General features: G+C 36.0%; 1 protein-coding gene across 1 annotated transcript; it reads right to left on the bottom strand.

Moving 5' to 3' along the window:
- Positions 1 to 65: 65 nt before the first annotated feature.
- Positions 66 to 3,889, bottom strand: LOC134235176 (uncharacterized). Its single transcript, XM_062717277.1, has 2 exons — positions 3,675 to 3,889; positions 66 to 1,506 (listed from the first exon to the last, which is right to left on the bottom strand). The coding sequence occupies exons 1-2, from the start codon at positions 3,887 to 3,889 to the stop codon at positions 66 to 68; spliced, it is 1,656 nt and encodes a 551-aa protein (XP_062573261.1).
- Between the last annotated feature and the right edge of the window lie 11,187 nt (positions 3,890 to 15,076).

Below are 15,076 nucleotides of genomic sequence, written 5' to 3'. Positions count from 1 at the left end.
AGCCACAGGGTGTTGTCTGAATCTGCATAGAACCCCAGTCAAAGCATTTGTTAAATCCGGACCAGTCAGTAGAGAGAATATTCATTTAATGAAGCCTCTTTGAATCTTGCTGAACAGTCAAAAACTACTCTAAGCTTTCCAGGTTTTTTCGGGTGATAAACACCATGATGTGGGATATACCATGTATTTCCACTGACACCATCTGACGATACTGGTTCGGCGTCGCCTCTTTCCAATACTTCTCTCATGAAAGTCTTGTAATGTTCTTGATATGTCTGGTCTCTTTTAAGTTTTCGTTTCAGATGATCTAAGCGAATCAATGCAAGTGACTTGTTGTTGGGCAGGGAGGGTCGCTCCTTGAATGGTAGAGGCATTTCCAAATGCTTATCCTCATGCTGCTGTATGTTTTCTTTCATGAAGTTAAGGAAGGCGATGTCATCTTGAGATATCTTTATATCTTCATTCTTGTCATGAGCAAAGTCTTTCTCCAAAGTTTTTATGACATCCCTGGGTGTACAGCTATGCAGCTCCTTCACTGAAGTTCTGTGACAAACAACAGTAACGTCCGAGTCTGTGTGATCTGTGTATCCAACCACGCTCCAACCAAGCAGTGTCTGGATGCCATATGGCTGGTTCTCGTTTCCTGTTAGAGTTCTTTTTGGTACAAGAGCTTGAGGACAATTGTATCCAATCAAGAGTCCAACTTCACATGACTGAAGAGGTGGTAGTTCGTTGCTAAGCTCCTTCAGGTGTGGCCAGCACATTACAGTTTTCCTTTCAGGTATATGTGAGCGATCCGCAGGAATGAAGTCTCTCGTATATGCATTGTCTATTGTCACAAATTCGGTAGACTTGAACCCTCTCACTCTCAGGTTCTGTATACGGAAACTGTTAATGATAGTGTGCTGTGAGGTCATGGTAGACAAGCTGAGACGCGTTGGTTGTCTATTCACATGCAAGGCAGCAGCCGTTTCGTCTAGCACAAAGGTAGTGTCACTTTGTGTGTCTAAGAGAGCATATGTCAATATCTCGTGCGAGGGGTTCTCCTGAACAGAAAGCCACACTGGAACGATCATGGAGGTGCTGTGACCATATCCTCTGCTCACACGAAAGGAACTGGCTTCCTTGACCTCTAATTGTTGCTTTCTTGTTGGTGATTCATCTTCATGCATGCAGGTTGGGTGTTTTCCCTTGCAGATACCACACGTATGCTTCTTCTTGCAGTCCTTGTTTCTGTGGCCCTTGCGTAGACATCCAAAGCACAGGTTTTTCTTACGCACTACCACTCGTTTATCCTCAATAGACAAGTTAATAAATTTCTCACACTTGAACAAGGGATGTCCTTCTTTCTCACAATAATCACATAAGTTGAGTCTCATGTCAGTTCCCGTTGCATTGTGCTGATGAGTTGAATTCGTTGCGAGGATGTTTGCTTTGCGACTCGAGTTTTTGTGCTCTCTGGCAGGTTTAGTGTCAGTGTCCTTGTCGCATAGATGTGTCGTGTGTCTGTGTTAACATTTGCACATTTTCAGCCTCTTCTCTGAAACCACGAACCAATTTCACCAAATTTGGACAGCATATATGGATATTCAAAACCACTAAAATTAATGAAGTGTTTAAAAATCTTCTTCTTTACTCCTGGACATCAAGCAGGAATATTGGCATGAATGTAATAAGCATTTTCAGTCCTTTACCAAAATTGTAAATTCTTGGAACCAGGGTCAGGCGTTGCTAGGGTGGGGCTCGACAGGCTATATAGTGAAAATTCATTATTTCTTTGAAAATCTTCTTCTTTGCTCCTGATTTTAAATACACTTTCCACATAGTTATGATAACAAATGGATTTGTGAATTTTATGGCCCCAGGGTCAGGGGTTTTCATAGGGCGGGGCTCTTAGATTATATAGAAAATGCATTATTTCTTTGAAAATCTTCTTCTCTGCTCCTGGGTATTAGATAAACTAACTAAGCACATAGTTATGATGAGCAAGAGTGCCTCTTCTAGATTTGTGAATTTTATGGCCCCAGGGTCAGGGGTTCTGGTGTTAGGGCGGGGCTCTATAGATTATATAGTGAAAATGCATTATTTCTTTGAAAATCTTCTTCTCTGCTCCTGGGTATTAGATAAACTAACTAAGCACATAGTTGTGATGAGCAAGAGTGCCTCTTCCAGATTTGTGATTTTATGGCCCCAGGAAGGGGTTCTGTGTTAGGGCGGGGCTTCTATAGAATATAGTGAAAATGCATTATCCTTTGAACATCTTCTTCTCTGCTCCTGGGTATTAGATAGTCTAACTAAGGTTATGATGAGCAGCACCTTTTGTGAATTTTATAGGGTCTTCTTGTTAGAATCTATAGTTATATAGTGAAAATGTTTTCTTTGAAAATCTTCTTCTCTGTCCTGGGTTGTAAACTAACTAAGCACATAGTTATGATGAGAAGAGTGCCTCTTCTAGATTTGTGAATTTTATGGCCCCAGGGTCAGTGTGTGTTAGGGCGGGGCTCTATAGATTATATAGTGAAAATGCATTATTTCTTTGAAAATCTTCTTCTCTGCTCCTGGGTATTACATAAACTAACTAAGTGCATAGTTATGATGAGCAAGAGTGCCTCTACCAAAATTGTGAATTTTATGGCCCCAGGGTCAGGGGTTCTGGTGTTAGGGCAGGGCTCTATAGATGTGAAAATGCATTATTTCTTTGAAAATCTTCTTCTCTGCTCCTGGGTATTAGGAATGCACATAGTTATGATGAACTGCTTTCCAGATTTGTGAATTTTATGGCTGGGGTTCTGGTGTTAGGGCGGGGCTCTAATTATATAGTCAATGCATTATTTCTTTGAAAATCTTCTTCTCTGCTCCTGGGTAATCCGAGTAGGCCTTGACTTGCACTAGTTATTGAACAAGATTTCTCTTCCAAAATTGTGAATTTTATGGCCCGCTGCTGGGTTCTGGTGTTAAGTCGTTGTTGCTCTATTGATTATATAGTAAAAATACATTTATTCTTTGTAAATATTTTTCTTTGCTTCTGGGTTTTAAGCCAATTATCCAAGTATATATATATTTATGATGAAGAAAGGTGCATCTAGCAAAGTGGGTTTTAACGCATCCCCAGGGTCAAGGGGGGTTACTGCCTGAAAATTTAAATCTTTGAAATCTGCTTTTTGGTATGAATCAACTCATTTTACTGATAAAATTTGCATTTTGAAATATGCTTTAAACCTGGGTGTCTATGGTGTCTTTTGGGGTGAGGTGCAAACTGGTTATAAAGTGGAAGTGCATTTTTTCATTGATGACCTCTGGGTATTAAGTAAATAGAGTAAGCATGCTTTAATAATTATGATAAGCAATGGTGCCTCTTTCAAAATTGTAAATTGTGAATTTCATGGCTGAACGTTTGAAAGTTGTTACACAATACTCTTGACCTATAGGCCCGTGGGCCTCTTGTTGTGCTCTCTGGCAGGTTTAGTGTCAGTGTCCTTGAGCGCATAGATTGACGAGACTGGATTACAAGCAATGCGAGCCTCCTTTACGACGAAGTCCACAAACTTCTAGAGTCAATAGTTTCTTGAACTTGACGATTCCAACGCAGTGCAGCCCAATTAGGAAGTTTGCTTAATAGTTTCTGATTTTCAGAGCAGTCTTCTTTTAAGGCTTGGAACCTGATTGCATCTCACATTTTGTCTACAAAATCTCTGAGAGCCTTTGAATTCCCTTCTATAACAAATGGGTGTCCTCTTTCCTGCAGGACTTGTCTCGTTTTCATATGCAGAGCTGCTTCCATGTAGAAGAATCCATCTATGGCCTGGTGGCCACGTATCTCTTCAAAAAGAATAGTCTCTCTTTCAGGAATGCCTTTACGTTCTATCAATGCATAAAGGCCGTCTTCCATTCTCGAATCTAAGTGGATCTCCTGTGAACACTGACGGCTCAGGTATAGGTAGTCTATTAAGGTTCACTGAGTCCGTTTGCTAAGATACTTGTTGTAGAATCATCGTTTGTGGTGCTGTTCGAGTTGACTGTAGCGTTGTTAGTAGGTGGGTTGAACGGAGTATAAGTAGACCTCCCAGTGTGTGTAACAATAGGACGAGTAGTAGACGTGACGACTGGTGTAATTGTAGGGTGGCTAACAATAGTCGAAACAGCCGGGGGGTCAGTTGGACGGCTTCTAAAGGAAGTGTCGTGTTCAGTTTGACGTCTGCTTGCGGCTGCAGCAATGTTCACATCCCCCTGCATCAAATCCGAGTAGGCCTTGAGTCTTGCTTCTGCCATTGCAACTGATTTCTCTGCTTGAAATTTTCTCACTTCCCGCTGCTGAGTTTCTAGTAGTTTTCGTTGTTGCTCTTGCAGTGCTTCAAACTTTGTTTGCTGTTCCTTAATTTATCGACTCCAGTTCTACCCTTTTGGTTGCTACATCTGCGAGGGCATCCACGAACTTTGAGGACAGTTGTGATTTTATCGAATCACTCTCCGAGACACTAGACCAACTTAAGTCACTAAACACAGACCTAGCATACTCATTATGCTTTAAACCTTTACGACTGTCTATGGTGTCTTCAAATCCTGAGATTTTTTCATTGATGAGATGAGTCATGTCTTTAGAAATAGCAACACAGGCGTCCACTTTCCGAACTACACTTTGGTGTGGTGCACTACATGAATTACGCAAATGTTCAAAAGCCTCTATGACCTCTCTTTCCAGCTTCAATATTTCGTCTAACATGTTTCCAAGATCTTCTTCACTGGACTCTATTTTCACATTTTGTCTACACTCTCTGACCTTGAACTTCCATCGATCGAAGCACAATTGAATCCTCTTTTCACGTCTCTTAGACTCCTGGTCCATGTAATCTAACATTCGGTCGGTGGGTTTATGTACATTAAACTTCCTCTGTCCCACATATAAAGTGTCTTTGTTTGTCGTTTGTTGTGTCTCATTATTCACTGGTTCGTTGTTTTCGTTATTCATCGTTGTATCATAGTTTTCGTTGGATGTTGTACCATTAGCTGTATCCGTAACATCAGGCGTTGTACCATCCGGGGTCGTTTTGTCATCAACCTTTGACATCTTGATGAGACTGAAGTCAAGTTCTTACTATTAGTGGCTTGGTAAAAAAGGGATAAGTCTAATAATACCGGTGATGTCTTTATTGATGGTAACATCAACGTAAGAACTGTAAAAACAAATACAAAATTTATCATAATTAATACATAACAAGAAAATCTAAAATTACATAAAGTACACAAACATGCACTAAGATGACCCTTTGGTATACATACACATGTAGACTAGAGTTCAATATTCAATAATATCAGCTAATTGACTAGTAATATGTAATATGAATAATATCTATACGTTTAATTTAATTCACTTCTTAATTACCCAGTGACAATCAGGAAATACAACTGTGCTACTTCACTTAAAACATGTAAACAAACTTGGCGCCTTGCCTTACATTACCGTACAAAGGGCAATAACTCTAAGTAAATCACACAAAATTCCATGTGCACAACAAATAATCTCACAACCGATAATTTACATAATAAATCAGTTCTATTTAATCATTAAATTGATATGATATATAAAATACAAATTGCCAATGGGACTAATAATTATCAATCAAAATATCACTACACGTGGGTCAAAATGGCGCCATGTATAAAACCACCCTAGCCATGCTTGTACAAAAATGCTCTACATACAGAGTAATCGTTATAAATATATAAATCAGAAACATTAACTCTGAGATCAGGGACTTTAAACGTTACTATGAGCATATGAATACATAAGCATATGCTAATTACCTTGTTCTCCTGACCAAGTCGCTAAGTTCGTTTTAACTATCGTTCTGCGTTAACGTTAATGGATGTACAAAGATGCTGGGCGGAAATTACGTAATATACAAATAGTAGCCGGACCCAAATATAAGAAGATTGCCTATCCGGAATTTTTACCAAAAATTGTTACACATAAAATTGATTTACAAAAAATATTGCAAATAAAATAGACTCCATTAAAATTATAGTAAAATAAAAATTATGACATTTACAGGTCAAAGGGTTAAAGTTCTTGGTAACAAATCAAAAGTCTTCTCACAAGGATACATATGTGAAAAATGAAAGTCCTAGCCCTTAGCATTCAAAAGTAGTTATGGTCAAGCTTAAAGTTTTTTCATAAGACTTAGTACAAAAAATATCCAAGGTCAAAAGGTCAAGGTTGTTGATCTCAAATGAAAGGTCTTGCAACAAAGAATACATCTGTGAAATATGAAAGTCCTAGTATCTACTGTCCAAAAGTTGTGGCCAAGTTAGTTTTTGAAAAGTAGATCAAATTTCAAGGTCAAGGTCAAAGGGTCAAAGTTCCGTATATCCAGTGAAAGGTCTTTTCACAAGAATTACATATATAAAGTATGAAAGCCCTACCCTTACCGTTCAAAAGTTATGGTCAAGGTTAAAGTTTTTTCATAAGTACGGAAATCTACAAGGTCAAGATCAAAGGTCAAAGTAGTTGATATTTTATAAAAGGACTAGTCACAAGAAATATATGTGTGAAATATGAAAGTCCTAATATCTACCGTTCAGAAGTTATGGCCAAAGTAAATTTTTGGAATTTTTGTGTAAAAGTAGGTCAAACTCCAAAGTCAAGGTCAAAGATCAAATTCGGTGGTACCATATTGGAAACGCCTTATCACAAGAAATATACATGTGAAGTATTAAAGTCATAGCTCCACTAAATCAAAAGTTATAGGCAGGGATAAAGTTTTTGTGACGGACTCACAGACAGACAGACGAATGAGATTTAATGTCCCCTCGTTTTCGCGAAAGCGGGGCCGGGGACATAAAATACAAGTTAACAAAACACTGCGCAATCCACATAGCATCCTTTTTAGTGTAACAATAAACCACAGGCGTGGTACACTTTTAAAGCACTCTTTTATTAATATATGTCCGAGACCGCGCCTTTAAAAATGTATAAAATGTATTACGGAGTAATTCATTCATAATTATAACAATATAAGACATGATGTATACCTGTAAATGTTCTAAAATATAATATTTTCATTAAATAGGTATTACAAACTGTAAAATGTGAAAAGCGTTGAGGTGTTTGTTTGTTGTTGTTTCCGATCAAATAATCTTCTTTGAACATCAATTTTTTGTGAAGATGTCGACATTTTCAAACGTCAATGGAAATATCTCCGGTGTGCGCTATCGAGACGACATTTTTCAGCGCCATGTGATACCCTTCATACAGGGACAGCAAAATCACATTACCTTACAGCACGACAACGCAAGACCCCACTTTGCACGCGTAGTGAGAGACGTTTTCGTTCAACAGCATGCCGATGTCTTGCCTTGGCCAGCAGCAGTTTCCCCCGATTTCTCACCGATCAAGCACGTTTGGGATGAAATTGAACGACGCTTACGTCGTTCGCTGAATCAGCCAGAGACTCTGGCTGTCTTAGGCCAGGCCTTTACGACCGTCTGGAACAACATCTCCCAAGCATATCTGAACACTTTAATGTCATCAATAAGGCGCCGTTGTCAAGCATGCGCCAATGCAAATGGTGGTCACACACTTTATTGACTTTGTTAAGTCAAGTTTGAATACCAGTGTCTTTCCAGTTTTCATAAACTGACGTTGTTTGACCTTAACTTTAATGAATTATGAAATGTTGTTATGAATGTATTTGTTAATAGTATTACAAGAAATAAAAATTTGGTCATTGTTCTTTTTATTATCTATTCATGTTTACAATACTGCACAGTTTCTTTTTTTCCGCTAGTATATTTAATTGTAGTGTAATAAAAAAAAACATATACAAACTATCAGAATTTTTTTTTCTCTTTTTTCAACATATTTCAATACAAAAAAAAGTATCATTATGATAATAAACGTAATTTGAACCTTATTTTAAGAAACTTTACTGAATATACTCACCTAAGGTCCCCGTGGCAGCTCCTGTAAGAAAGAGTTGATATTTTCCTGCTTCGTCGGAGACAATGAGAATCGGTCGTATATTAAATACAGAGTTGTAACAATCTGGAGAGTGATGGACACATACAGGGATGATGAGTTTTCTTTTGTTAATTGATAGATTACGTCATTTCCTGTAATAAGATATATGTGATCAGCTGATTAACCCACTGCAATACAATTAATTCTTTTAAAAAATTTTATCCTGCAAATACACCTTGCATTGACCTAATAAAGCTAACCTAACAAGGGAACCGCTACGCGGAGCATCCCCTCGCGGCAGGAACATCACTAGTAATGGCAATATCTCATGAAAATAAATTCTCTAGAGGGAAATGTTAAACATGTTAAAGATTGATAGTACAACGTAATCTTCTTTAATGTCCCTCATGAATATTTTGCTCATATGAAGGCTTGCCCGCGAAGAGTTGCACATTTTTTTCCTATAATAGGCACTGACGGCCATTGAGCAGTGAGGAATCTTTTTATACCAGCATCTATTCCGACATTGGCCCTTGGTTTACACGGTCTCATTCGAAGGACAATTAAGTGTCCACGTCCCACAGTGGGATTCAAACCCGTAGCATTAGGATCAACTCCCTTACTTTAGACAAAATAATTAGTGGAGCGTTTTGGTTAGGGGGGGGCATAACATTGATACCTAATTTTAGGTAGTAAAGTTTAACATAAAGTATTAAATTGTTTTTCAGCTCTATTTATTTCTTTAACAAAATTTTAGGGGGTGGGTGTCTATTTTGTACAGAAATCAACATGCATAGCATGTTAGTTAGTGGGGTGGGGGTGTCTATTTTTAACAAAAATGCAATTGCATAGCATTTAAGTTGGGTGGGATGGGAAAGATATTATGCATACGTAATTGGGCAGTTTCCCTTATACCTTGTAAGTTGTAGAAACCTATCACTTATGCTTCATGTACAAGTTAAAGTAATTTTAATTATTTACCTACCTAATTAGTATATTTCACAGTTCCAGGCATTATGCATTTTTTTTCGTAATGAAAAAATAACAATGTACATCGAGAGTTTATTTGAACTTGTGGCATAGGCATCAGGAACCGGGGGGGGGGGGGGGTTAGCCTCCCACATTTTGCAAATATAGAAAATTTCTATGCATTGAAAATTGGAATTTACCTTTTTTGTTGGTTTAGCCCCCCCCCCCCCCCCCCCCAACACACTTTCAATTTAACGTGCACCTCAAATTCTCAGACACCTGTTGGAATTTGGCAATGTAACCACGACGTTCATCAAATTCTTTTAATATGGTTCCCACTGACTCGACACGGCTTTTAAACTGGTTCCCTAGCAGAAATGATTATTGTCAACTTGTACATAAAATGTCAGGGTTTCGAGACAGTGAAAATGCGATAACTGAAGAAATATTTCAACAATGAACTTGAAAATTAATAGGCTTCGTCCTTTTTATACCGCCACACAAGTATGTAAACGCTGAGAGTGGTTAATGCAAAGGTTCTCTGTCAATCTTGCCCACAAAAGATTATTGTCAACTCGTACATAAAATGCCAGGGTTTCGAGGCAGCAAAAACGCGATATCTGAAGAAATATTTCATCAATGGACTTGAAAATTAATAGGCTTCGTCCTTTTATACTGCCACACAAGTGTGTAAACGCTGAGAAAGGTAAATGCAAAGGTTCTCTGTCAATCTTGCCTACAAGGTACCGAACACACACACACACTAACACACTAACACACATACATACGCACATTCGCGATGATATATCGCCTCCGCGACTAGTTGCGCGAGGGGATAATAAACCAAAGCTTTATCCGGTCACTGCCTTATAAAGCCTCGTGCAGGTATTCCGACGTTCTAAAAACATTGTGACATCATGTATATTGCAATGTTTACGCCATAGCGTCATAGTTTCAACTGCAGATATGTGCTTAAATCTGTCGAAAATAGCTAGTTTTGGACGTTCAAAATTAAAAAAAAAATAATTGCAGGATAAATAAAATACATGTCAACTGTCTTGAAATATAAGCGATATTTGGGCTCGGGTCGAAAACGTAAGAGTGTTCAGCAAGCAAGCCTCGCCCTCTATCACGTTTTCTTACCCTCGCCCAAATATCGCTTATAGTTCAAAACACTAACCACGTATTTTATATGAATCTACCTTTTCGCAGCATTGTTAAGGCTTGAATAAGGGGGCGGGGCCTAATTTATACGGATAAAGTTTACTGTAACGTCAAACAAAAATATGACTTTTATGTATTTCTTATTATACCTGAAAATTCAATAGTTTGCCATTTTTTTACTGTATTAGCGTAATAAATAGCAATAAAACTTAACAGTGCATTTAAAAAACTTTCCAGTTAAATCCCATGTAGCTGGTTACAGACAAAGCACTGATAGCGATGAACTTTTAAACATGACGTCATTTTGATAATAATGACGTATTTCATGTGCTGTGAGAGTCAGATTAAGGAATTTTTAAACAATGAAAAATGCGTTTTATTATTAAACGTAATGTTATCTACAGGTTTTAAATAGTCTATTAATACCAGTGCATATCCTTTGTTTAGTGCGATTAATGATTAACTATCAAAGAGAACGTATTTTATTAACTATGTCGTGTTCTTATGTACAGGTTACGTATATTTTACATCGAGATGCCTCATAAAATCTTACTTTCGCAAGGGCAAACACTTAATAGATCTTAACCATTTTTTTGAATATAGATAAAGGATATTTTTTTTAACTTGAAAAGTGCTTCTGCTTTCTTTAAATCGAGGGCATGATTTTATAAACACACAAAATAATTGGTAAAAGTCAAACATATTTCGACATTGGCTTATTTACCTGAAAATTTAACTACATGTATTAAAACGCGAATTCTATTCAAAGCAGCAGCACTTTTAAGAAACTACAAAGTATGCAGAAACAATTAATAGCTTGAATTTTTAATATCAAATAGTGTATGCCCTTGCAATATTGAAATTTGTTCATGACCTACATTCAGTACACGAACTATGCATTCATCACGTGACTGTCCATCAATGGAACCAAACTTCATACGGTACAGAGTGGGTTATACTATGCAATTTCCATCAGTATTTGTGTACTGTGATAATAAAACAGCTTAAATAAAATAAATTCAGTTTAAAAAGATCCCCCTTTTTTGCACGTCTATTTTCCGATGATTTCTCGTAGTAGGCCTTAAGAGTGCTGCGTTTGAAAAAAAAAATCCTTCGCTCTAGACTAAATTGCTATATTTGGTCTCAAAGTAATATGCCGCTAAATGAAATTCTTCTTTTCTTTTTTTTTCTAGTTATTTGAGATATCTGAAAATCGTAAAACACACATTACCTAGCCTTAAATTTAGATCTTTATCGTTCTTTATAATTTTTTTTACCTGCCACAGAATTATTTTATCTTCAAACTCTGAAGGAATAAAAAGTTCTTATTTGAAAGCGATTTACACTTACCAATCCAGACATCTTGTTCTGGTGAACCAAAACCATTTTTATAATCCACCCAGTTCCTGTCAAAGATCACAGATCCATCAACGCGTTTCTGAATGGTCTTTGAAAATTAACATGCATAACAATTCAATTTATTGCTTAGAACAAATACTTATTATAATATAAACTCAAAATATTCAAATTAAACCTTTATCTTAAATCTTAAAACAAACAATATGAGTTACATTATGTACTTTTAATTTTAGAAGAAACTACATACCGTCCACCCCCACCAATTGTCGTCATATCGCAGTCTACTGATTGGAATGGTTAATGTACTGTAGGGGTATATTTCATGCATCCCTGTACTGGTTTGTCCGTCATGGTTAAGATCATTGCAATCTTTGGGCATGGCAGAGAAAACAAAATCTAAAAAAAATACCGGGATCATATTATGTAGAAGAAATGAGAGGATATATAATGCCTGCATGAAATATAAAAGTTAATTACTGAAACTAAAATGTTTACAACATCTACCATGCAGATTAGGTTAAGCTGTTCCTCATTATCTTAAATCAATTTTTTTCTTGTTTTCTAATTGCTACAAATCTCTTATTTATGACATAATTAAAAGTATTTAAAATAATATACAGTATTTTCAATACCCTGCGGATTGAAAGAAATGTTAAGAGGAATGCAATTTTAGATCAGATGATAAACCATTTGGACCATCAAATTAGGTGTTGGAAAATCGAGTAAATCATGATATCTACTTTTTTGTATGATATAATGTATGTGAAATTAAACTTTCATAAATTCTAAGGTTGATACAATGACCATGTTTTCCAACACAGTCTATCCTATCCAAATTCAGACTGACTTTTTAACAGATTAAAATGCCTATATTTTTACAATGAATTGTCCTATAAACTTTCCGTTTTCCAGATCAGAACAGGGGCCGATCGACTGAGGATGTTTACTCCTCCATGGCACAAGATTTAATCTCACTCTCAGGATGCTCACTCCTCCATGGTACCTGATCCCATCTCTGATGTTCTGGAGGTCCTAGTTTGCTCTGCTCCCATTTTGTATTGTTTTATGGACTTTGAGATTGAATACTGTTCGTATATCTCCATGTCCTAGATTTACAGGACAGCTGTTTTCAAGATAGCAATTTCGAGAAACTAGCTGGTGATTTTTTTGTTGTTGATTTTTTTTAGTTAATTACAAGCTATAATTTCCTTATGGTTTGGAATGATACTTATAACAAAGCTTAAATGAATATTATTACTAATTATGTTGAAAATACACATATACCTCTTAAAAAGAAATATCAAAAGAATAAATCGTGTCTTTTCGAGAAGAACCTTAAAAAAAACAAAGAAGCAAACAGAAAGAAAAAATAATATATATACATACCATTATCTGAGTAGGATCTTCACCCGGCTTCCTCAGAGGTACCAGACGTTAGACTTTTCTTGTGGGTACGACATTTCTTCGTTTAGAGTTGAGAATCAAAGAAGACGCACTCCCTTTGACACATCGCAGCACACTCGGTCAAAGAATGAGAATTCTGTTCTCCTAAAATCTCGTAGTTTGATATTTTATTATCAAACTCCAGTTTTTTGCAACATATTTCTGCGATATAATGGTCGCTTTAGATAAAGCTAAAAAGCCGACATTAAGGAGATAACACACTGACTACTCATTTTTTCTTTACTTTTTTAAGATAAAAAATTCTGCGTTCTTGTTAATCTGTAAAATTCTGCTAGATGGTCTTTCAACAGCCAAATATATACCTTAATCAATGACTGAAAAGCGATTGGCTAACGGTGACGTTCTCTATATTTACTGTTAATTTAATATCAGATTTTTTTAGTTAATAGGAATTGTAGATTTCTTTTTTGAAATTTGCGATTTAAAATATAACAATGAAAAGTGTTCTGTTTTTTTAACTAGTTAATGTCTGTTTTGTTGTACAGTGGTCATAAGCCTCTGTAAATCTGGAAAATGAGTATTTATTTTCTTAAATCAAATTAAAAATAAGATAAAAGAAACAATTATCTGACTCTCAGTCATTATTAATAATATATTGATTTATTTCAATTAGCCTTTAAATATTATTATTATACTTTCATGTTAAATACTAAAATCTTATTGGTTTAGATATAGCATTGAATTTCTGGTTTATAAACGTATTTTTCTTTAAAAGGTCTACTTCTTACAAGAACAAGAAAATACTCTTGCTAAAAAAAAACCCCATAATTTTGATTGAAAGTTTAAATAGCGGCAAGAGGACGCAGAAGTTGAGTGGTTTCCAAAGTTTTCTTAATTTTGCTGGAAATTCGTAAATTTTAAGATGGTTTTACTTCTGAAACAACTGATCACAAGCTTACATTTCTGTGACTTTTATGTTTTATTTTTAAGAGGGCTGTTCGTGGAAAGTTCGTGGACTAGCACCATCAAAATAAAATCGCTTAAGACACGAGTATATCAATGAATTATCTAACGTTTAATTAGCATCATCTTTTTTTATTCATATGATCAACTTATGCTCACTAATTATATTTTTCAAAGTTAATTGTTGATGTCTTATGGCAATGGTATGTCCAGGTAGGGCGAGACAAAAGACTACATTTTCCTTACATAAATGTAACTAAGAAAAAAAAACAATTATATGAAAACCTGTCGTTTAAAAAATGCCAATAATTCATGTATGCGATTATACAATATTACGCCTTTAAAAATGCAACTTTAGCACACATTTGTAAGACTTCAAAGTTTCATAGTAAATTTGATTTGAAATATCTAAATGAGTCGACTTGCATATGGGTGGTTTTCTTTTCAAACATGCTATAAAGTTTCATTCCCCTCAAAAAAACTGGCATAGACCTGGGAAATATCTAAATATGCCATGGACTAAAATGCATTTAAAGTGCTTGTTTTGACAGTTCGATCCTTATATTTAAAGTCTTAATTTTTTTTACCAAGTACTGTGGAGGTGGAAAACATTCAGGTGTTTTTAATTTCACTATGTTCACGATTTCAGAATTTTCCGCGAACTTTAAACCATCGTGATTATTATTTTACATCATTTCTTCCTATATACAGTCATAGTACCTGAATATTTACAAACCATTCTCCGTGAAATTTAAACCATTGTGAAAGGTAACTATCTAACAAACCCTGAAATTTTAGATACATGAAATTAAAGACGTCTACAGTACTATTTTTACGTTTCTACATACTAGTACATAGTTTAATTAAAATTCAAATAAAAAGACGGGGGTCAATATGCTTCCTTTTGGTGCTACAGTCCCTGAAACGTACTACTTCCAACCTGAACGGTGAACGAACGGTGAACGAACGCAGAGCGAACGGTGAGTGAACGATGTGCGAACGGTGAACGCATTTGGTGAACGATGTGTGAACGGTGAACGGTGAGTGAACGCAGAACGCGAACAGAGCGCGAACGCGAGCGCAAAGTGAACGGTGAACGAACGGTGAACGCAAGATGAACGATTTATTCGGAATGCCTTCGGTCCTTTCCTTGTATTGAAATTATTCTTTTATTATTATAATTCAAATGTCAAAAATAAATATAAGTACACAATAGATAAACAAAAAGAGAAACAAAATAGATAAATAAATATATAAATA

Source organism: Saccostrea cucullata, unplaced genomic scaffold (genome assembly GCF_032062105.1).
Source record: "Saccostrea cucullata isolate Sc308-1 unplaced genomic scaffold, CSIRO_AGI_Scuc_v1 ctg3338, whole genome shotgun sequence".
Classification (NCBI taxonomy): domain Eukaryota; kingdom Metazoa; phylum Mollusca; class Bivalvia; order Ostreida; family Ostreidae; genus Saccostrea; species Saccostrea cuccullata.
The sequence above is the reverse complement of the archived record's forward strand: the minus strand, read 5'-3'. Positions and strand labels throughout refer to the sequence as shown.

Excerpts from the sequence above, each read along its gene's own strand:
- LOC134235176 (XM_062717277.1), bottom strand. The coding sequence starts at position 3,889 with ATGGAAGACGGCCTTTATGCATTGATAGAACGTAAAGGCATTCCTGAA. Across the intron at positions 1,507-3,674 it reads AGAGATTTTGTAGACAAAAT|ACACACGACACATCTATGCG; the intron begins GTGAGATGCAAT and ends ATGTTAACACAG.